This window comes from Mytilus edulis, chromosome 10 (genome assembly GCF_963676685.1).
Source record: "Mytilus edulis chromosome 10, xbMytEdul2.2, whole genome shotgun sequence".
NCBI lineage: Eukaryota > Metazoa > Mollusca > Bivalvia > Mytilida > Mytilidae > Mytilus > Mytilus edulis.
In genome coordinates, this window is record NC_092353.1 from 54998761 (window position 1) to 55022715 (window position 23955).

General features: G+C 31.8%; 1 protein-coding gene across 1 annotated transcript in view; it reads left to right on the forward strand.

Moving 5' to 3' along the window:
• The window catches only part of LOC139492165 (mitogen-activated protein kinase kinase kinase 15-like), a 97870-nt gene that overhangs the window by 11372 nt on the left and 62543 nt on the right, over nt 1-23955 (forward strand). The window contains exons 4-19 of the mRNA XM_071280317.1: nt 2437-2609; nt 4443-4518; nt 8934-9026; nt 10080-10235; nt 11013-11134; nt 11703-11815; nt 12291-12450; nt 13426-13504; nt 13950-14018; nt 15464-15535; nt 19090-19178; nt 19523-19618; nt 20469-20553; nt 21173-21306; nt 22666-22793; nt 23590-23693. Coding sequence (XP_071136418.1) covers nt 2437-2609; nt 4443-4518; nt 8934-9026; nt 10080-10235; nt 11013-11134; nt 11703-11815; nt 12291-12450; nt 13426-13504; nt 13950-14018; nt 15464-15535; nt 19090-19178; nt 19523-19618; nt 20469-20553; nt 21173-21306; nt 22666-22793; nt 23590-23693 — 1749 coding nt within the window. The remainder of the gene's footprint in view (nt 1-2436; nt 2610-4442; nt 4519-8933; nt 9027-10079; nt 10236-11012; nt 11135-11702; nt 11816-12290; nt 12451-13425; nt 13505-13949; nt 14019-15463; nt 15536-19089; nt 19179-19522; nt 19619-20468; nt 20554-21172; nt 21307-22665; nt 22794-23589; nt 23694-23955) is intronic.

Below are 23955 nucleotides of genomic sequence, written 5' to 3' on the forward strand. Positions count from 1 at the left end.
TTTACAACACAACGTAATTAGAACGTTTAGTTGATTTTACAGAGTTATCTCCCTGTAGTGTTAGGTACCACCTTAATCAATGAAGTCAGAAAGACAAATTTAGTTTCCCAGTTTGTTTGAAGATGTGATTAAAAAAAATTATAGCAAAAGTGTCTCTTGTCCTTTTTATACCCACACTTTGAAAAAAAGGGGGGTATACTGTTTTACCTCTGTCTGTCCTTCCATCCATCCTTTCGTCAGTCAGTCAGTCCGTCTGTCCCATGAATATTTTTCGTCACATTTTTCTCAGGAACTACACTACCAGGATTTCTGAAATTTGGTTTCAGGCTTGATATAAGTCAATTATACCGTGTGATGGGTTTTCAGATTGATCACTCGACAACTTCCTGTATACCGAACACTTGTATCTTTTTTACAACTGATAGCCAAGTTGAAAATTTTACGTCACATTTTTCTCAGGAACTACAATACAAGGATTTCTGAAATTTGGTTTCAGGCTTGATATAAGTCAACTATACTGTGTGATGCGTTTTCAGATTGATCACTCGACAACTTCCTGTTTACCGAACACTTGTATGATTTTACACATTATAGCAAAGTTGAAAACTTTCGTCACATTTTTCTCAGGTATTACAATACAAGGATTTCTGAAATTTGGTTTCAGGGTTAATATAAGTCAGCTATACTGTGTGATGCGTTTTCAGATTCATGACTGGACAACTTCCTGTTTACCGAACACTTGCATATTTTTACACTATTAATATTATCCACTTGCGGCAGGGGTATGATCAGTGAGCAGTAGCTCACATTTCCACTTGTTTCCTCAGAAAGAGGTGCAATATTTTCACGTCAATGCCACTGCTGGTGGTGGATTGCTCTTCAATGGTATAAGGGACGACATCAAAAGATCGATGTAGGATAAAAAACTTAAATCAAATAGTTTGGGGGTGGGGGGGTTAAAATTCTGCAAGTTTTGTATATTTAAAATCGATTTTTACATATATCCCTATTGGTAAATCAATTTTTCCCAAATTAAGTTAAGGGGGGGGGGGGGGGGGGGGGGGGGTCAGTGAAAAAACTATGTGAATTAAGTTTTTTATCCTACATTGAACTTTTGATGTCGTCCCTAACAACCCAGTAGTCTGAATACTTGTGTGCTTTCATGAGGTCATAAACTTTGAATTTATTGAAATACTCCAGATGTTGTACCCTAGGAAACAATACCCTTAGTTGTATTTGCAAAAGTCTTTGGAATTTGTGGTCCTTAATACTCAACTTTATTAAGCCGTTTTAACTTTTTATTTTTATTCTAGTGTCACTGATGAGTCTCTTGTAGCTAAAACATACTTTTGCCATACAAATATTTATTCCTAGTATCTTTGATGAATTTCATTCCTAAGAAGCTGGTAGATGACTTACCCTTCTACTCTATGTTTTTAAGGGTTATGCCTGTTTCCTATTTCGCACTGTGTTTTCTATTTCAATGAGATTATATAGGCCTGAGGCCAGAAGTTCTTATAATGAATCTCTTTAATATTAGTAAAAATTGAGGTGGATAAAGCCAAGATTGTTATAAATGTATTGTCTGGACTTTATTGATTTCTCATTGAAAAAAAACCATGCTTTATGTAATTTTAAAGTGCAACATTGGTGAGTTGATTATGTAATGGACATAACTAGATGTATATTTCATATCATAAATCATTGATTTCACAGGAAATTCTAAGGAAGAAATATTTTTTTTTTTAACATTTATGATAGTTGCACACAACTCAATTCAAAATTAATTGTAGTTTCCATGGAAGTTGTCTCATAATATTTTTTTGTTTAAAAAGAAATGATTGGACATATAAAATTGATTTTTTATTACACAATATTTTTTATATACATGTATTTAACATGATATTGGCATCAATTCTTAGTTGACATTAAATTGAATAATAATGAGAAGTAATTCAATTTGGAAGCTAATATTAATATAAAAGAAAATGTTTGATTGTCTACTGGTCATAATTTACAATGAACTGTGTGCACGTGCTGTGCCAGGAAATAAGGCTTTCTAGAGCAGTACAAGGCATTTCTTATACCTGAGGTACTTGGTTGAAAAAGAATAAGTCCACTGGATTACATGATATTCATGATAATTTGATAGACTTGATCATATTTTTGATGCAAGTCCTGTCCAGAATAAAAAAAATAAATAAATAAGGCAGTAAGTTCTAAGGGAAAATATACGAATTGATGATTAACTGACCTCACAGATAAATAAAAAATGTACTTTTATGGATATTGCAAAAGCAATAAGTTAATACTTATTTTTCAATTTTCAGTTATCATTACAAATTGCTAATAAACTGACAGTTATTATATAAAATCCAAAGTGTTTTAAGGGATATTACTTTAACTTAAGTTAACATTATTTTTTTTATTTTTCAGTTATCATGTGGTGCCAATGTTGAATTCCTACCATATTTAGTGGACGCCAATAGTGTACCAGTAGTTGTAGAAAATTCAACCCTGCCTCAGGATATGTGTATGCACCCAGAAAAAGGAATGTCTTTATATTATCAACTGAAGAAACGACTGATAGAATTACAGAAAGAAAATATGTAAGGAAATATTTTTTTGGAGGGACTGAGCTTAGATCTGAGAAAACAATACTGTAAATTCAGAAATTATTGTGATTTTTAGAAAAATAAGAAAAATGGGAGATTAATTATTGCGATTTTAGGAAAAGGTTAATAGAATTGTATTTGTTAGATATCATTATGCAAGGTCTTATTATTGTGATACTAATACAATCGCACTATTCCCATTTATAAAATCTCGCAATAATTTCTGAATTTACAGTAATTATATAATTTTTTTAAAAATGATTTTTTTTATTGCATGAATTTTGTTTTATCTAACTTCTTGTTATTACACTTAAAGATGATTTTACATGTTTTAATCAATTGTGAATTTGTTAAATGTCAATAGCCTTGATTATTTGCATAACTAAGAGGAAATGATATATAATATTTTTTAAATCTCTACCCCCTTTTAGTGCATGAATTTTGTCTTATCTAACTTCTTGTTATTACACTTAAAGATGATTTTACATGTTTTAATCAATTGTGAATTTGTTAAATGTCAATAGCCTTGATTATTTGCATAACTAAGAGGAAATGATATATATTTTTTTAAATCTCTACCCCCCTTTTAGCTATCTATTTACCTAAAGAAAGGTATATATTTTAAATTTATTTCAAGTCAGTTATCACAAGGATGAATTTAAATGTATTGGTTTGTTACAGAAGTGTATTTTGGGATAATATTGATTTCAGGCAAATGCCATAAATGTGATGAAAAATTTATGTGGAATATTATGAAATATTAGAATTTAAATATGAAACTTCAAGCATATTTTTATAAATCGGGAAACAACTTAGATTACAATTAAGTTAATTTGATTATCGATTGCACAAACTCAGTGGTTACTTTCCTCATTAGACCTTAGGCCTGTAATTTGTCCACTGAATAATTACTTATATAGGATAGAAAGTCTGTAACTGGAGTAATAGCTTTAGATTAAACAGGTAGGATGCAAATCTATTAATATTTTGGATAAGGATGGTAGGCTACAAATCTAATACATGCTCAAGATGGGACAAGTAGGATGCAAATCAACTTCAAAGCTAATAAAAGTTTGGACGAGACAGGTAGGCTGCAAAGTTTATAATAGATTGGATGAGACAGGTTGGCTGCAAAACTAATAATAGATTGGATAAGGAAGGTAGGATACAAATTTGATACATGCTAAAATGGGATAGGTTGGCTGCAAAGTGTTATTATAGCATGAATAGCCTGAATGGAACTGCTAGACTTCAAAGCTAATAATAGATTGGACGAGACAGGTAGGCTGCAAAGCTAATAATAGATTGGATGAGACACGTAGGGTGCAAAGCTAAAAATAGATTGGGTGAGACTGATAGGCTGTACAGCTAATAATAGATTTGATGGGACATGTAGGCTGTACAGCTAATAGTTAATTGGATGAGACAGGTACAAAATGTAGGCTGCAAAGCTTATAATAAATTGGATGAGACAGGTAGGCTGTACAGCTAATAATTGATTGGATGGGACAGGTAGGCTGCAAAGCTAATAATAGATTTGATGAGACAGGTAGGCTGCAAAGCCAAAATGATAGATTTGATGGGACATGTAGGCTGTACAGCTTATAGTAGATTGGATGTGACAGGTAGACTGTACAGCATATAATTGATTGGATGTGTCAAAAGCTTGTCTTAGACTGGAATGCTACGTCATATTATGATATTTACTTTCAGTGGTATGCACTTAAAGATAGGTTCATAACATGTGTCAATGATGTATTAGGATAAATTGGACTTTCAAAGATGTTATTTATATATTTTGAAAACAGCATATATTTTTTTTTACAGTGCTCATCAGAAAGAAAGATTTTTAAATGATTTGAGAAAAGCAAGACAAAGTTATAAGGGGGAAGAACTTGTAAAGGTAACACAATGTATAAAGCATTCTGAAATTCACCAAATACTGTCAGTGTATTCATATATTTTCTTGGATTGAGGGAAGCTTGCATTTTCATGAATATCTAATTTCATGGTTTTGGCAAAGTCTACAAACATTACTTCGTGAAAATTTAAGGTGGTACCCAACACCTTCACTTAGATTAATTTGGCTTGTTTAATATTCATAAAATTTTGACAAAGTATTTACTTTGACGCTTTAACAAAAATATAAAAATTTCAAAAAATTTGAACCAATGAATTGAAAAAATACACTGGTTATATAGCAATTTGACAAACACTAATTTTTATCATTGAGAATCTTAATATCCCTTTTACAACACAACGTAATTAAAACGTTTAACTAACTTTACAGAGTTATCTCTCTGTAGTGTTAGGGACCACCTTAAATTCATGGTTCTCTGTACCCTTGAAATCCACGAAAATTGGTATCCAAAGAATATGAATGAATCTACAGTATAAAGATTTTTAAGGTGGTACCCAACACTTTAACTAAAATTAATTTGGCTCGTTTAATTTTCTTAAAATTTTGACAAAGTATTTACTTTGACCCTTTGATAAAAATGTAAAAATTTTAGAAAATTTGAACCAACCGTTTTATCAGAAAAATTACACTGGTTATATAGCAGTTTGATAAACACTTAATTTGATCATTGAAAAGCTTAACATTCCCTTAACACCACAACGTAATTAAAACGTTTAGCTGATTTTACAGAGTTATCTCCCTGTAGTGTTAGGTACCACCTTAAATTCATGGTTCTCTGTACCCTTGAAATCCACGAAAATTGGTATCCAAAGAATACGAATGAATCCACAGTATAAAAATTTAATTATGTACACTGAGCAGCGTCTGCTAGGACATGCATCTATTTGTTCCTTCTTCAGTCTGTTCAACACTTTGTCCATCCACTTCAGGGTAAAGTATTTGATTGATTTAATTAACAACGGCAAGTGGTCACAGCAAGCTATAAAGGGCCAAAATAATGACCAGTGTTAAACCATTCATACAGGAAAACGGAACAGTCTATATAAAAACAAGAACCGAGAAAAACTTATGAACCAAATTCACAAAGTCAAACACACAATCTTGACTGTCTTGGTGTGACTTGTAGAATACATTCTGCAACTTTTTTCCCCATGGGCAGATTTAGCCCAGCCATGTTTTATAGCCCATATTTGGTTATTTTAAGTGTATTTATTTAATATTTTACTGTCAGGCCACTATGTTCAGCCTCTTCCCCTTTTCTTTAAAAAAAATTCTCAATTCATTTCTCAATATCTTGATCAATTTCTGTATAATTATTATTTTCACAGATTGAAATAAAGCACTCATAGGTCAGGATCACCATATGACCTTCGACACTGAGCAGAACACATACCATATAATATATAATTAATTTCAGCTAAAAAAAGTGTCACATTTTCCCATGTATATTATTGATTTATCTCTCAACATTTCAAAATTGAGCTGTGTTAATATTTAGATACGTAACCGTATTAAATGGCAATAACCAGGAACAAATCTTATTTCACACATGTATTAGTGACCAAATCCAAAATAAAAGGGCTTCAGAGTTTTTGAAAGTGTACCATGCCAAAGGAAAATATTTTAACATTTAAAAAACAAAAGGGCATTTTCAATGAGTAAATGAAACAAAGGGCATATGAGGACGTGAAGTCGTGAACTCCATTGGCATGTTGCGAACAATTTACTTTTAGTCTAACAGATAAAATGGTCATAATTTTAAATCTATAAATATCTGTAATCCATACAAATTTTGAAATGTATAACATACAACATGTACAAATTTTATGTAAGATGTAATTAGGGAATGGACACATTAGATAAGTATGATACCCATGGTGTTTTTTTATAGTTTTTTTAAAAGTTAAAAAGATGATGTAGTGTGATGTGTGAATAATGATCCATAATCATGTTTGTTTTTTTTTGTATCGTTTAAGTGTATCTCTCATTAGCACTTATATCCAAATTAACGTTAGAATCTTCTCAAAGCTAATGAAAGGTTGTTGTACTAAGAATATGTTAACAGTAGATATACAATAGGAGCGATTAAAATGTGTGAATACTTAACATAGGGCATGTGAGAAAATGAACTTCATCTTTGATAAAATTACACCATGAATGAGTGCAATGGTGATAATTGATATGCTATTTGTCATTCATAAAAAAAAAAATGAATCAAGTATGTTTATTTTAAAAAAAAAGTCTACAGGCATCTGACACCTTAATTGATTACCATATAAAAACAGAATTAATTCTGATTTTTTGTTTAATCCCATCTTTTCTAAAGTTGCCTTATTATAATAGATATCTGGAAACACAAATGTTATATAATGTTGCATACAATTTTGAGAAACTTTACCAAAATTAAAAAATTAATTTAAGTAAAACGTGTAATGGTTACACTTAATCCATTTATGACAAAATTACTGATAAAAAAATTAAATAGTCATAGTCAAAGTATTGTTAATTATCAGTTATATTTAAATTTTAAACAAAGGTTTGAATTTTACTTTGGATTTATTGATAATTGTTATGCATACTTATTTTTTAGGGTATTGGTGAACCCACAGATTCAAATGTTCAAATAATTGAAATTTTCTATAATCTTGTATGTAGGCTTTGGCTAAATTGAGAAATTAAATATCAAATTTTTTTTTTATTATGTTTTTTTTCTTCCTCTATTCATTAATATTAATATTGGCACCCAAGAAAGTGAACAAATAGAAAGTATACAAATTTTAATGTAAGAAAGAGTTCAATTTTTTTTTGAAAAGTGACATAAAAGTTATGTATGAGAAAAAATGACAAGGTGTGACCAAGGAGGTTATATTAGAAGGAGAGTGAACACTCTGCTTGATACAAAATTAGCATCCCCAGGATAGCAGTTCAATCAGAGAAAAATGATAAAATTATAAAGAAGCCGACATGTTTATCACCCACTTGACATGGCCCTCTGATGTACTGGGCTGTTACCGCGAGCAGTTCGGGCTATTAGATAAATCGCATATGTCACATGATTGTTATCAGTGACTGGGTCATTAAAGTTCAGGTGTATTTTTGGTAACAATGCAGTGTATAGGTGTTTATGATATGGAAAAAGATCGGAGGCGCAATTTCAAAATCAATCGTCTGTCTATCGTGAAAAAAGATAAAGAAATGACAAAGTTATGAGGGTTTAAAGGAAAGTTAGTGTGCCATTTTCATTCAACACTACATTGCTTTAAACAAAGATTTTCGCTTCACCTTTCAATTTCTGTTGATGGGAATTGGCAGGTAATAATCATAGAATATATACGAATATGCAAAGTACTTACGGTGACCGGCAACGACCGGAAGGAATATTTGCAATTGAAACATAGAGAAATTTATCGGAAACAACGTAAAAGTGCTTTCTGTTGATATTAGCATTGAAGGCAATGAGACAGATATTCGTTTCATTTTTATTGGTAATAAGTTTTCTTTTAACATTAAATTTCAATTTTTAATTACTTAATAAAAAATATCACAAAAAATCTTATTAACATGTCAATAATTGTATATTCGGTCAGTTTATGACACCTCAGGTGTTTCCGTTCTTACTTGGGTATGTAATTAGGACAAAATCTCCCTCTGTGACAGAGTCGATCTCAACTAATTAACACCCACTTACAGAAAAGTCGGTAACATTTTATGTGTAATTATCGTCTTTCGTCTTCTCTCCTTCTAATATAGCCTCCTTGGTGTGACATAGGGTGATGAAGTCCTCATATGCCCTTTGTATCAATTACACATAGAAAATGTCCTTTAGTTCTTTTACAATTTAGATTTTTCCTTGGAACAATATCCTTTCTGACATTTCTTAAGCTATTTTCGTTATAATAACTACTATCTTTACATCCTCACTTGTGCGAAGAAAATTTGTCACTTATAATTTATTTGTTTTCAATGAAACAGCTGTCCAGCTATATCAGACAACTTGAACTGATCTCTTCTGATCACACTGTTGGTCACATATGATTAGAAAATGAACATTTTGTTTACAGCTATTTTCCTAATGCATGTAGTTTCAAGGTTTGGTTGTCTTGCTTGCTTTGTTTGTATAAATATTTGCTTAAGCATCAAATAACATTATACAAGCTGCAGTCTCACCTATCTTTTGATTGCAATTGTAAAACTTAATTACAATTTTTGAGCAATCAGTTATACAAGCAAAGCAAGATAGCCAACCAGACATTTAAACTACATGCATTTGGAAAATAGCTCTAATGATGTTTATCTTACTTTCTTCAGTATTTTGACGTTATGAGGAGACAACTAGATGACCCACAGTTGCTATCTGTTGATGTTGTGTTTAATTTTAACTTTTGTGTTTTCTTCAGCATTTAGACGGAATGAGGAGACGACTTGATGACCCACAGTTGCTGTCTGTTGATGTTGTGTTTAACATGCTGCTATCATTCAGAGATATTCAGGTAGGAGACATGTGTTTTATTCAGAGATATTCAGGTATGTGACATGTGTTTATTCAGAGATATTCAGAGATATTCAGGTATGAGACATGTGTTTCATTCAGAGATATTCAGGTATGAGACATGTGTTTCATTCAGAGATATTCAGGTATGAGACATGTGTTTCATTCAAAGATATTCAGGTATGAGACATGTTTTATTCAGAGATATTCATATATGAGACATGTGTTTTATTCAGAGATAGTCAGGTATGAGACATGTTTTATTCAGAGATATTCAGGTATGAGACATGTGTTTTATTCAGAGATATTCAGGTATGAGACTATGTGTTTTATTCAGAGATATTCAGGTATGTAGCATGTGTTTTATTCAGAGATATCCAGGTATGAGACATGTGTTTTATTCAGTGTTTTATTCAGAGATATTCAGGTATGAGACATGTGTTTTATTCAGATATTCAGGTATGAGACATGTGTTTCATTCAGAGATATTCAGGTATGTGACATGTGTTTCATTCAGAGAAATTCAGGTATGTGACATGTTTTTCATTCAGAGATATTCAGGTATGAGACATGTGTTTTATTCAGAGATATTCAGGTATGAGACATGTGTTTTATTCAGAGATATTCAGTTGTAAAGGTCATCTTTAGAAAATGGAGTAATCTCTTTTGTCCAGAATTGTAGTTGAATCAACAACAACCAATGCTTTATACAATGCAATATTTTAAGTTATTTCCCAGTTGGTAAATTGAAGCAATCTTTACCCTTCAGTGCTTACAAGCACTTAGATCAGTATTATTTTTTACTTTTTTTTCTTTTTTTTTACTGGTAAATCATACTTTATTGATATTTTGACATTTGTTAGTTAGATACATGAAATACCATTACCTTATTCCAGGCCTTGCGGTCATAAAACTTTCGAGTACGATTTTTGTACTCAGACTCAAGATTCAACCAATCAAAATGCTGGATTTAATGTTTCAAGCATGATTTTTGTGCTCCGAGCACTGAGCAAAGTTTAATGACTTCAACCCCAGGCTTTACATTATTTTTCAGGAGTACAATTCTATGGTTAAGTTAGTAGAAGATCTAGAGAACATACCTAACAATACGATCTCATCATCTATTGGTATACAGTATCACTATGCCTTCGCATTGAATCGGAGAAATAAGGAAGGTGACAGACAGAAAGCACTCAATGTTGTAACAAAGGTATGAATTATTTCTATCAGATGTGATGTATGGCTATCATTCCCACCACCACCATTGGCTTTAATGCAAATTTTTCTTTTGCTCAAATCTAGATTTAAGTTTGAGAAAAGAGAATTATTTCTATCAGATGTGTTGTATGGCAATCATTCCCACCACTTCCATTTGATTTAATGCAAAGCTCCCTTTGGCTCAATTCTAGGAAACAGCTTGAAAAAATAATGAAATAAATGAATGAATAAATGAGTAATAGGTTGTTTAGATAAGGGATCAGTGTTTGAAGATAATACTATTTTTTTCTCAATTTTTAAGTAACACACTGAAGTTTTTATTCATCCTCATAAAATATTCATGAACATTAATGTTTTTTGGAAATATTGCAATTATTCATTGAATAGACCTTATCACTGTTTGGGAATCTGCTACACTTGAACTAAGAAACTATTGACGTCATAAAACAATCACATTTCTCCTTTGTGGCGTCAGACATTTTCTATTGTGACGTCATAATTTTACAGGAATTTTTGTGGTTCCCAGTAATAGTGGACAAACAGCAATAAGGTGTATTAAGTTTATAAATATTTAGAATTACATCAATAACTTTTTGTATGATGACTATAAACTTAAATAATAAATAGTATAGGTTATTAATATTTAATGTCAATGACACTTGGTCAAATATTGACGTTGATTTGAAAAATAAAAATATATATGTATTTTTATGGAAATGGGTTCGGGAATACTTTGAAATTTGGATACATGTAAATATTGATTTCGTAGGCATTATCAAAGACTGACAACCAGACACCAGACATGTTGTGTCTTTGTGGTAGGATATACAAGGACATGTTTGTGGAGAGTGATTACACAGACAAGGAGGCATTAGATAATGCTATTCTATGGTTAGTAGTATTAAAATATATGGTGTGTGCGATTGATTGTTGTTTAGGGCTGTTCCAAAATTAATTGTATGGTTTTGGTGAGGAAGGGAAGGCATCAAATTATTTTATCGTACATTGTTAAAATAAAAAAAAAATTGTATTTTGGGTAGTTTTGGTAGTCTAAAAGATGTGCCTCCCATGTCCTCCAAATTTTAAAAAAAAATGGGCTTTTCCATTAAAATGTATATGGGAGGGTAGGAAGGGAAGTTAAATTATAAAATGTGGGTCATGGGTCTTTTTACAGTATGTCTCTATTACTATTATGCAAAATTATCTAATAATGGTTCTTGGTTGTAGGGATATATTGAAAGTCCTTTCCTACCCTCCCACATACATTTTAATGGAATAGCCCTAAGGTAACTTAAAAAAAAATGAATAAAGCCAGTTTCAACAATTTTGGTTTCAAAGGCCATTACTTTTCAAAATATCTTTTCATAAAATTTAGGTTGTATTTACAATATGCAAGGAAATTTGTTACAACTTAAATTTATTGGTCATACCTCTATGATAATTTGTGTATTTTTTATAGGTATAGAAAAGGATTTGAGAGACAGCCCCATGAATATGCAGGGATCAACTTAGCTACTTTGTTAGTTATATCAGGGAAAGACTTCTCCACATGTCAGGAACTTCAAAGAATAGGTTTGTTACATGTACTTGTATCATAAACACCTTTATATTGCAATGAATGTCCTATTTAAATTCCAATTTATAGGCAGACACATTTATATGATTAGATTTACAGATTATTGATGGACGAAAATAAAAATGTTTTCGTCATACAGAAAATTAACAGATATTTTGTTAAGTAAATTCAACTAATTCAATATATAAAAAACTTAATAATTAAATTAGTAGTTTTCAGAAGATGAAAATCTGTGTTTTATTGGAAAGAATTACAACTGTTAAATGATTCAAAACAATAGTTCAACTTTATTAAAATTTCAGGTTTGATATTAAATAATTTGATTCGTAAGAAAGGAAGCTTATCATCATTAACAGATTACTGGGACTTGACTACCTTCTAAGAATCTATGGCTAACTTTGCAATGCATTCTGGATAGAGATAATTTTATATTCATCAAAAAATAATAATTCATCTTGATTTAAATTTTAGGTTTGATATTGAATAATTTGATTGGTAAGAAAGGAAGCTTGCCATCATTAACAGATTACTGGGACGTGGCGACCTTCTTTGAAATCTCTGTGTTAGCTCAGGATTTTGGAAAAGCTGTCCAAGCTGCAGAGTGTATGTTCAGTTTAGAACCTCCTTACTGGTAAGTGTTAGTAGTAAGGGTCAATTAAATGTATAAGTTCAAGAAAATCCGCCAATGTCATATCCAAATAAAACAGTTGACAAAACACAGCTAAAAAAACTCAACATTGGGGAACTTAAATATCACTAAAATCTGGTTGCCTGAGGTTCTTAAAAAGTCTCAGAAGTTATTTTTCCCGCCATTTACACCACTTGTATCTTATGTTCAAATCAAAGAGAAGGATTCTGATAGGTTGGTTTAGGCTGCTCTGAGGGTGGCATGATACTGCTTTACCTCTGGCCATCCCTTTCTCAGTATGAATGTCCACTTGTTCAATGACATTTTCATCGTTCTTATTGATTCAGCTAAATCTTTTTATGCCCCACCTACGATAGTAGAGGGGCATTATGTTTTCTGGTCTGTGCGTCCGTTCGTCCGTCTGTTCGTTCGTCCGTCCGTCTGTTCGTTCGTCCGTCTGTCCCGCTTCAGGTTAAAGTTTTTGGTCAAGGTAGTTTTTGATGAAGTTGAAGTCCAATCAACTTGAAACTTAGTACACATGTTCCTTATGATATGATCTTTCTAATTTTAAAGCCAAATTAAACTTTTGACCCCAATTTCACGGTCCACTGAACATAAAAAATGAAAGTGCATGTTTCAGGTTAAAGTTTTTGGTCAAGGTAGTTTTTGATGAAGTTGAAGTCCAATCAACTTGAAACTTAGTACACACGTTCCCTATGATATTATCTTTCTAATTTTAATGCCTAATTATATTTTTTATCCAATTTCGTGGTCCATTGAACATGGAAAATGATAGTGCGAGTGGGGCATCCGTGTACTTTGGACACATTCTTGTTAAAATATGTTACTGTAATGATAAAATTTATTCAAAATGTTGTTGAACTATGAAATCAAAAATTTTGTATATTATATTTGTTCTGAAATTTGTAATTCTGGTTGAAATAGCCTTTGTAAAGATGTCTATATATCATTATACAGGTACTTAAAGTCTACAGTAGGTAATATAACTCTGATCAACAGATTTAGGAAGACGTCAAGTCAGACCGGGGATTATCAGGTATGTTTGAATAATACATCAATATTAATTGGCTTGGGGTAATAAAACCAGTGCTCTAAAGAATAAAATTAAGAACTTGCTTTGTTAAAATCTTTTTTTTTTTTTATTTAAACATTAGATTTTTCTGTTCATTCCCAAGATTATTTGTTTTTGTATCAACAACTTTTTTCAGACAAAACATTTACATTTTATAAAACTAAAAAAAAAATCAAATTTTCACTGATAAATGAAACTGAAAGTTATCTTTAATTTTATATAGAAGATAAAATATTGTTGAAAGAAATTTTAAAAAAAAAGACATTATTTTTTATAAATTACCGGTAATATTTAAATAAAAGGAAGTATTCTTTATCAGTTGTCAACTGGATACTAAATACACATAAACATACAATTCAAATGAGCATGTTGATGTTTAATTGAAATTTCATTTCCTTGTACATTTCAGTTATTCTGTTTTTGGATGGATTTCTTTGTGGAAGCAACAAAAACAGAGACATCAGCTACAACATTCCCAGTAAGTGCTTTATACCAGTCAATCATATTTGTCAAATTTCCACTAAAGCATTTGTAAAGGGAAATTCAAGAATGTGTTATTCAAAAAAAATTATCTCATAAACATGTAATACTATGATATGAACACTGATTTGTATAAGACTGATGGATTTGTTTTAGACTGACATGTGAGGCCAGATTTTAACATGCTAATTCACAAGCTTGCAGTCTGCAGGAAGACATGTGATTCTATCTATAAAAAATATTATGACTCCCCAGCTGATTAGTATACACTTATCCATAAATACTACGTGCTTACTCAATATTGGAGCAATGACAGAAACTAATTTTTGAGTTAATTTCCTAATGTATGTAGATTTTGACTTTGGTTGACTTACTTGCTTTGTTAGTATAAATGTTTACATTTTATTTAGATTTGATTGGACATAATCAATAAATCAAATTCAACGTTTATACAAACAAAGCAAGAAAAACAACCTAAGTCTTAATTTACATGCATTAGGAAATTAGCCCAAGAAGTACTGAAATTCTTAGTCTTGTGTTAAATCCACTATCTATAATACTAAAATTACGAGGTCCAATTTGTCAGCCGTCATCACGTAAAAACGACGAATCAAAGAATTCAACTTTATATATAACTAATATAGTACAAAGGTGTAGATTAAAAATTACACCACTCCAGGCCCTTTTGTTTTCCATGTAATTAATATTGCCAATAATTAAGAAGTTCCGGGTCGAGTCCGATACCGATACCAATAGTATATTCACCTGTTACCTATTACCTTATCTGTACGTTCCGCATCTGACAGGCGCACCACCAAACGGTGTATTCAGGATTAATATGCTATATACACGGGTCATAATCACAGGGTTGACACTACTAAATTGTGAAATTGTTACCTATTGTAGTATTTTAATCAGTAAGACTTTCTAAGATAACAATACGAATACTAAAAACCTGTGACTAAAAATAAGGCGTATAGGTACAGTTTTCAATTTGTTAGCGGGCATGACGTAAAACAGCGAATCAAAGAATTCAACTGTATTTATAACTCATATAGGACAATGCTGTTGATTAAAAAATACTCCATTCCAGGAGCTTTTGTTTTCTAAATAATTAATATTACCAATAATTGATAAGTCCCAGTTCGACGGGTTCAAACAGAAAGATTTGATAGCAGAGAAAACTGTGTATCTTATAATCGGCATGACTTTATCAGATAACAAATTGCATACTAATACTAAAATAAGGCTTGCGCATAGTTATATACTTTAATTCAGTCACGGACCCGCGATATCACGGGTGTGTTCTAGTGGTAATATAAGATTGAGCATAGCTTAATCTTAATACATCTTATATATGGATAAGTAAAAATTATATGGAGCAATACCATACTACATGACACTGAATATGTAATGCATTATATACTTTTATAATTATTACAGGTCCTGGTTTTAGAACCCACAAAGAATTTTATGCCTAGTTATGTACAGATTAATTGTGATGGTGAAAATAAGGTAAGATTTCATTGAATTGCCAGCCGTGAATGATTTTTAGGCAGTTAAGCTGCCTTATGCGAGCACCCTAGATTTGTGTTCTACCCAATAAATGCTGATATATGTGCCATTGTTATTATCTAGCTGGATGTTATGTTATTTATAACTAATTGGACAGTTGTTTCATACTTTTAATTCTTGATTACAAAAAATATGACCAGAAAAACCTTAAATGATTGTCGAATTATCCAAAAGTTTTGAAGTTGCACATAGGAAGTAGGGCACATTAGGAATATTTATGAAGTTTATTATCCCCTGAGATTTTGGCTAAGCTGTCAAAGAACAAATGTATGAAATGTTTAATCGCCGAAAATTTCTAAAGACAAGTAGTTTAGATTTCCCAAATGGCAAAAGTCGTAGGAATATTGTTTGTCTTCAATACGTAATCAACTACGTCAGTAGTCTTAAAATAAGTTCCATTGTTAATGCTGTTGGCGGCAATTTTAAATCAAAAGACGAAATTTTTGTATCTTTTCAATTTGGAGGCAGGGGATCAAATTAGCAGTTGTCCGAGGTCTGCGACCTTCCACTTTTGCAGTCGGACTTTCGACTTGGTTACTAGCTACGCTCGCCATGCCCTACTTAAGAGGAAATAAAAAAATAACGTTGCAGACCTTTTTACCAAAGTCTCCTAATAAACGATCGCGAAACTTGTTTTTAACATTATTATTCATGACAGCGATGTTCATTTTGTTCAACCGCTAGCTTTATACAAAAAATCGCTGACAAATAATGTGTAAATTCGAGTAAAATCGTAACTGACAAAAATAACATTGAAAACAAAACGGCTGATATGAAAAGAAAATAACAATATCGGATCCGATTTCGGAAACGGATATGAGTAACTCGGGGTTTGGTGATCAACTTTTAAAAAAATCAGACAGATGACAAAATACATCTTTGCATGGTAAATAAATATAAACACTGGAATTGAAAACCAAAAGATATATGTAAAAGAATGAACAAACAGAAAATATTTTGTACTGAAACTCAAAATTTCTTTTGACAAATTTTAATGTCAAAATCCAATACATTGTGAGTCTTTGTGACAGTGGGAACAGTATATCTAACAATATATATGGTCCTGGTGACAGTATAAATTTTCTTAATCAGTAATAAATATTGGTAAAGCAAGTTAGATGCTTTTAAAGTGTAACCATTATACTGCAATTTCAATGGGTATTTTTTTTCCTCAATTTTGATGGGTCAGTTAAAACAGCTGGAAGTTTCTTATTTTACCCATATAGTGCAACTAGATTATATGATACCTGAATGTAAGCAAATCATATGATATGTATGTGGAGTCCTTTGGGGGCACTCTACCCCCTCCTGTTTGATAACTTTGAAACGGATGAGATCCCCACTTCTCAACCATATACATTCATGTATGGGACTATAAAACTAATCAAATGAAATATAGGTGAAGTCCTTAGGGTCACCCACCACCTCCTGCTTTAGAACTTGGAAACAGTCGAGATCCCCACCCTTCAACCGTATTTATTCATGTATGGGACAATATAACCAATCAAATGAAATACAGGAGGAGTCCCTGGGGTCACCCCACCCCTCCTGTTTGGGAACTTTGAAACAGTTGAGATCCCCACCCCTAAACCATATATATTCATGTATGGGACAATAAAATAAATCAAATGAAATAGGGGGAGTCCCTGTTGGTCATCCCACCCCTCCTGTTTGACAACTTGGAAACGGTCTAGATCCTCACCCCTAAACCATATATATTCATGTATGGGACAATATAACAAATCATATGAAATATAGGTGGAGTTCGTGGGGCCACTCTTCCCCTTCCTGTTTGAGAATTTGAAAATGGTTGAGATCCCCACCCATAAACCATATATATTCATGTATTGGACAATATCACAAATCAAATGAATTATAGGGGGAGTCCCTAGGGTCACTGCACTCTCCTGTTTGAGAACTTGGAAACTGTCGAGATCCTCACCCCTCAACCACATATACTCATGTATGGGACTAAATAACAAATCAAATAAATTATAGGGGGAGTCCCTGCGGTCACCCCACCCCTCCTGTTGTTTGAGAACTTGGAAACAGTCGAGATCCCCACCTTTAAATTAAACCATATATTTTCATGTATGGGACAAAAGAACTAATCAAATGAAATATAGGGAGAGTCCTAAGGGTCACCCTACCCAATCCTGTTTGATAACTTGGAAACAGATGAGATCCCCACCCCTCAACCATGTATATTCATGTATTGGACAATATAACAAATCAAATGAAGTATAAACCATATTCATTCCTGTTTGTCATTTCAAAAAGATTGAATGACATACAAGGTCAATCTCATAGGCGTCACATGTGCATATCACTTTGCTAGACCTAACACCTGTCATTTTATTCCAAACTTAGACATCATGGACTTGAGGTGAAGGTGGGAGTCATTTACATTTACTATGGACAGGTCAGTCAGACCTCACCATTGATCCCTGTAGTAGTAAACATTTGTCTGATTTGTGTCTCATAACTTTTGTACTGTAGAACACAAACTCAGTTTTCTTTCTGGGGAAGCAAGTCCATTCATACTTTTACAAGCTCGTACTCAAGTCAACTTGAACTGCTAACAGTCAACTAATACGAACAATTATAATCAACTAGAAGAACTGCAATCATTGCGAATTTGTACCACTGCTGCCTCGAGACTCATGACAACGAAAAAAAAAATACTTGATATATACGTTGCTATTGAAAACCTTGATAAAATATGAATTATTTGCCTTAATGATTAATTCATTAAATGAACATAAATGTACAATTATATATGAATGTTTAATGTTTGTTCTTTTAAATCTTTAACAATGTTTAAAAAAAATTGAAACAACATTGCCACAGTTTTCAGAATTATGTTTGCCTTGGTTTTTGTTTAACTGCCTACAGTGCTTACAGCGCTTTGATTCTTTTTCAAGTTGTTGCCCTTATGTAGTGATTTTCCTGAACTTAAAGTTTTTGTTTTGCAACAAAGAAATGTAGGCACAATTTAGGCCTGCTTTTGATTCCCCTTGATCACACATTGAAAAGCTGAATTTTTTATAATTTAAGGACTTTACTAAAAAAAATATATTAGATAGGAGAAAATAGATACCAAAATGGCATATGTTTTTGCCAGGTGAGAAAGTATGGCTCTTAAATCTTTATTGTTGTTGTAATATTGTTCTTGAAATTTAACTTTCTTTACTTAATGGCTCAAAAATATCACATTTCATGAAAGATATTTTTCACCAGGACCCATCTGAAACAAGTTAACAACATTCAACAGATCACTATGTTACTGTGAATTGATTTACATTGTTGATACCAATTTTATTGTAATCGGAGGACATTGTTTTTTGTTTGTATCCATTTTTGTTGTTTTGCCAAAGTATCCATTCAAGCCTATATAAAATGTGTACACCATTGTACATCAAAATTCTAAATGCTAACAAATCCACAAAAAATGGTATGCTACAAACAATAGCAAAGTATGTATTCTTTTGCAGGAAGTAAGACTATGGAATGTAGTTCAAATTGCAGAAACTAAACAGCAGTCTCAATGGACATTCCAAGCTACCAGTATTAAAGGAGTCAGGTATAAAATTCCTTAGTTAAATTCTTTATAGTAAAATAGCCTTTAATCTACAATCTAAAGTGACAGACATTGATTGAATAATTTTTTACTACAGATCCTGAAAATGAACGATTTCATCTTGAATCTTTGTCCATTTTGGTATATTACATGTATTAGAAGCATTTTCATGAAAACTTCAGCATGGGCATTCCAAGCCAAAAGTTAGGAAATAATTATTATGAATATGTTTGTGCTGTTGGATTGCTGTCTCAATTACATCATATTTTTTATTTATTAAAAATTTTATCAGCTAGTGAAGAGAATGAAATCTATTGTATTTATTTTTTTCATTTTTCTATTTCCAGTTTATATAAGAGAGATTGTCGAGCAGTATTTATATATGTCATGGAAAATTCAGATGATTTTCACATATTCTTTTCATCAGAATCTCAGAGATTAAGGTGGGTAGCATGAATCTCAAAGAAAAACTACCTAATGAAGATGTTAAGGAGGTGGACCTAGGTTAAGGGAGATAACTCTTTAAATCAGTCAAGCGTTTGTAAAAGTCAAGTTCACCAATGTATTTTAAGCATTTACCTGAAACAGATTGAAAATAATCTATGTAACCTAGAAGCTTAGAATATGTTTTTGAAAATGGTTGACACAAACGTACTGAGGATTTTAAGAGTTATTTCCCTTAACCTAGGTCTACCACCTTAAGTTGATTGGTTGTTGTTAAGATCATGAGCAAAAAATTGAAAGCACTATTTTAGTACATCTGCTTTTTTAAATGCAAATATATGTAGTGTAATTAAAAAATACTTCCACTTTTGTTCAAGGTTACCATAAATATAAGACATTTGGACATGTTGGTAAATTATATAAAGAAGACCATAAGCAGGATTACGATATGCTTCAGATGGTTCCAGATTTAAAAAAGGCTTGGGGGGAATGGGAGAATGTGAAAAATTATCCGTGTGATTCGTGAATTAAAGCGCCACAAGAATGGTATATGTATTGTATTCAAACACAAAAATATTCACATTACAGAAGATTCCTGTATTTACTGTTTGGCGGCATGGTGTTTTAAGTCTTCTACTGTATCACTCTCCTGCTAACATTGAGGTTACAAGTTCAAGCCCTGCATGTGGCTGGTGCATTGGACTCCAATTGTGATTGGCTAGGATTGCCAGTTTTCCCGCCAAAGCTTGTTCTTCTTTCTTTCATCAATAAAACTGGCTGTCATAGAAAAACCAATAGGGCTGTAAGTGGCAATGGTCAAAAATGCAATCAATTTATTTATTTTTTCAGTTTCTATACCATGGTTTCAGACATGATATCAGACCAGGCCAATGCTCAGATCTTTACAAGTATGGACGAAGAAGAAGTTGTTGATGTGAGTACCACAAAGTTTTTATCCAGTTATAATTTTTAACCATGTTTTCCAATTAAGGAAAAATCTAGTTACTGAAATGTTGAAAGTGCAGTTGGTATGGAGCAAGCATGCAGCTGTCAGTTTCTCTGCCATTACTTATAAACTATTCAACTAATGCTTTTTAGATTTTAATATGTTGTTACTGATGACAAAATGGGGTGTTACAAAATGGAGATCAAGTTCATTATTGACAAATTTCACTTCTGCTATTGAAGAGTTATTGTCCTTGATAGATAAGAAAATTCAAAAATTTGTAATCAAGTTAACATTTTATGAAACATTTATACTTACCAGTCAGAAACATACTTTTGGATTATCTTTCTTTACTACTTTCATAACTCGCAAACACACAGATGATCTTGATTCAAACATTAACTAACCCAGATTGTCTGTGTGACACATGCTTTTGTTTATCTTTCGGTGTGTACAAAACACGTTCAGTTCGCCTTTGGTCAGTAAATAATTGAAATAGAATTGTATTTATACTTATGAAATGTTCAACCATTGCTAGGAAAAGAGCACTTTTCGTGTGAGAGGCACACAATGTGAAGTCAAGTTTGATTTTATTTTTATCTTTTAGTTTGAATATGACTTAGATGATAAAAATAACCGAGTTGTCCTTGGAAGAGGTACCTATGGTATTGTGTATGCTGCCAGAGACAAGAAAACACAAGTCAGAATAGCCATCAAAGAAATTCCAGAAAAACGTACACAGTAAGAACACTCTTAATTGGGATAGTTGTTTTGTCAGATCAATGTGAACATAATTTTACTGTTACAGTATTACTGTTTTTATACGGCCGTCAAAATTTTGACGGGACGTATTATGGTATACAAATGTCCGGTGTCCGTCCGTCCGTCTGTCTGTCTGTCCGGCGTAAACATGTCGCACCGTAACTTGAGAACGACTTATCCAAATTTCATGAAACTTAATATAGTTGTTTCTTATGATGGTCAAATGATCTGTATACTTTTTGGTGAAAATAAGATTTAAACTTTTTGAGTTACGGCACTTTATAACTAAAACAGGGGTGTGTTTTTTTCACATGTCGCACTGTATCTCAAAAACGATTCTTGATTTTTACTTAAAACTTTAAACACTTCTTAGTTATATTAATCTCAATATCTGTATACTTTTTGGTGATGATTCAAAATTTCATTTTTGAGTTATTGAGTATTTTGTAAAAAAGGGGGAGGGTTTTTTTTACATGTTGCGCCATATCTCAAAAACTATTTATGATTATTGCTTAAAACTTTACACATGTCTTTGTTATATTAATCTCAATATCTGTATACTTTTTGGTGATGATTCAAAATTTCATTTTTGAGTTATTAGTATTTTGTAAAAAAGGGGGAGGGTTTTTTTTACATGTTGTGCCGTATCTCAAAAACGATTTATGATTATTGCTTAAAACTTTACACACTTCTTTGTTCTATTAATCTAAAGATCTGTATACTTTTTGGTGATTATTCAAAATTTTATTTTTGAGTTATTGAGTATTTTGTAAAACAGGGGAGGGTTTTTTACATGTCTCGCCGTATCTCAAAAAAAGTTATGATTATTGCTTAAAACTTTACACACTTCTTTGATATATTAATTCTAAAGATTTGTATACTTTTTGGTTTTGATTCAAAATTTTATTTTGGTAATATTTAGTTGTTTTTTTTAAATCAGGGTGGGGGGTTTCACATGTCCCGCCGTGTCTCTAAAACAATATATGGTTATTGCTTAAAACTTTCTCATAAACTATTTATGATAATTGCATTAAACTTCCACATAAGACGTCGGGGGTATCATGCGCTCATGGTGCAGCTGTTTATTGAATTACAAGGTGCTTTTGATTATGTGTTTTGGCACTGCCTACTTTAATTTGTTTTGGTCTAATACTATAAATTCAGAAATAATTATGTGCATTTATTATTGTGATTTTTAAAGAATGACCTAAATATGAGGGTTTAATTATTGTGATTATAAAAGAAGCCATTTTTCAGTTTTTTATGACTCTTTTAAATCTTTTGATATTTTTTAATTTATTAAATAAAACTATTTAAATGGAGTTTGTTGTCTTTCAGGGAAGTTCAGCCATTACATGAGGAAATCAAACTACAGAGTAAATTGACCCATAAAAACATTGTCAAATATCTAGGATCTTCCAGTGAGGATGGATTGTTCAAAATATTTATGGAACAAGTTCCTGGAGGTAGTTACAAATTAATTTCTTTATGTGTAACTATTTTTATTCCCTCAATGGTCCTGTGATAGCTGTGGTGCTGGCTGCGAACGAGTGATGGAGTTCTTTGTTTCAATCTACATATAGGCTTTAAAATTTGTATTTGCTACTTCTGTATAGACGTATTTACACTTGTATGCAAATTTGTCCGCCATTACGTAGAATCACACAGGTTCCCGTAAACTTTGACATAACAATTCAGAAAATTTGACGTCACAATAAAAAAGTGATTGTTGCTTTGACGTCAAAAGGTTATTAGGAGGCGATCTTAGGTCATTTGGAGACAAAATTCAGCTTAATACCAAAAGTTTAAATATGTTTATTAAGTATGAGCATTAAGGAGAGTAAAGATAAAAAATGGCTGTCTCATATTCAGAATACAGCGACCACTTAGTGTATTATACCTTGTGAACTAGGACATTAAAAATCCAATTGAACATGTTGCTCTTTTATAAAGCAGGGCTCATATTCATCAATTCTAATCTTAGTATCTTTTATGATAAAATTGAGAATGGAAATGGGGAATGTGCCAAAGAGACAACAACCCGACCATAGAAAGAAAAAAAAAGAAAAAAAAAGTTTTTTATATCGCATTAACATAACATATTCTTAACCTGACTCTGCATTGAATTTGTCACTGTAGGCAAAAACAAATCATTATTATGAGTGTTCACAAATTAAACTTGCATGTAAGCTGATGCAATAACACTAATAATATTCAACAAAATGATTTTCTTTTTATGTCTATTTATATTTTCCTCTACAGGAAGTTTATCACAGTTATTACATAGTAAATGGGGTCCACTGAAGGATAACGAATCAACAATAGCCTTCTACACAAAACAGATACTAGATGGTCTGAAGTACTTGGTATGTTGGATTCATTTGTAAAGGTGGTACCTAACACTACAGGGAGATAACTCTGTAAAATCAGCAAAACGTTTTAATTACGATGTGTTGTTAAGGGAATATTAAGCTTTTCAATGATCAAAACAAGTGTTTGTCAAACTGCTATATAACCAGTGTAATTTTTCTGATAAAACAGTTGTTCAAATTTTTTGAAATTTTTGTATTTTTGTCAAAGGGTCAAAGTAAATACTTAGTCAAAATTTTAAGAAAATTAAACGAGTCA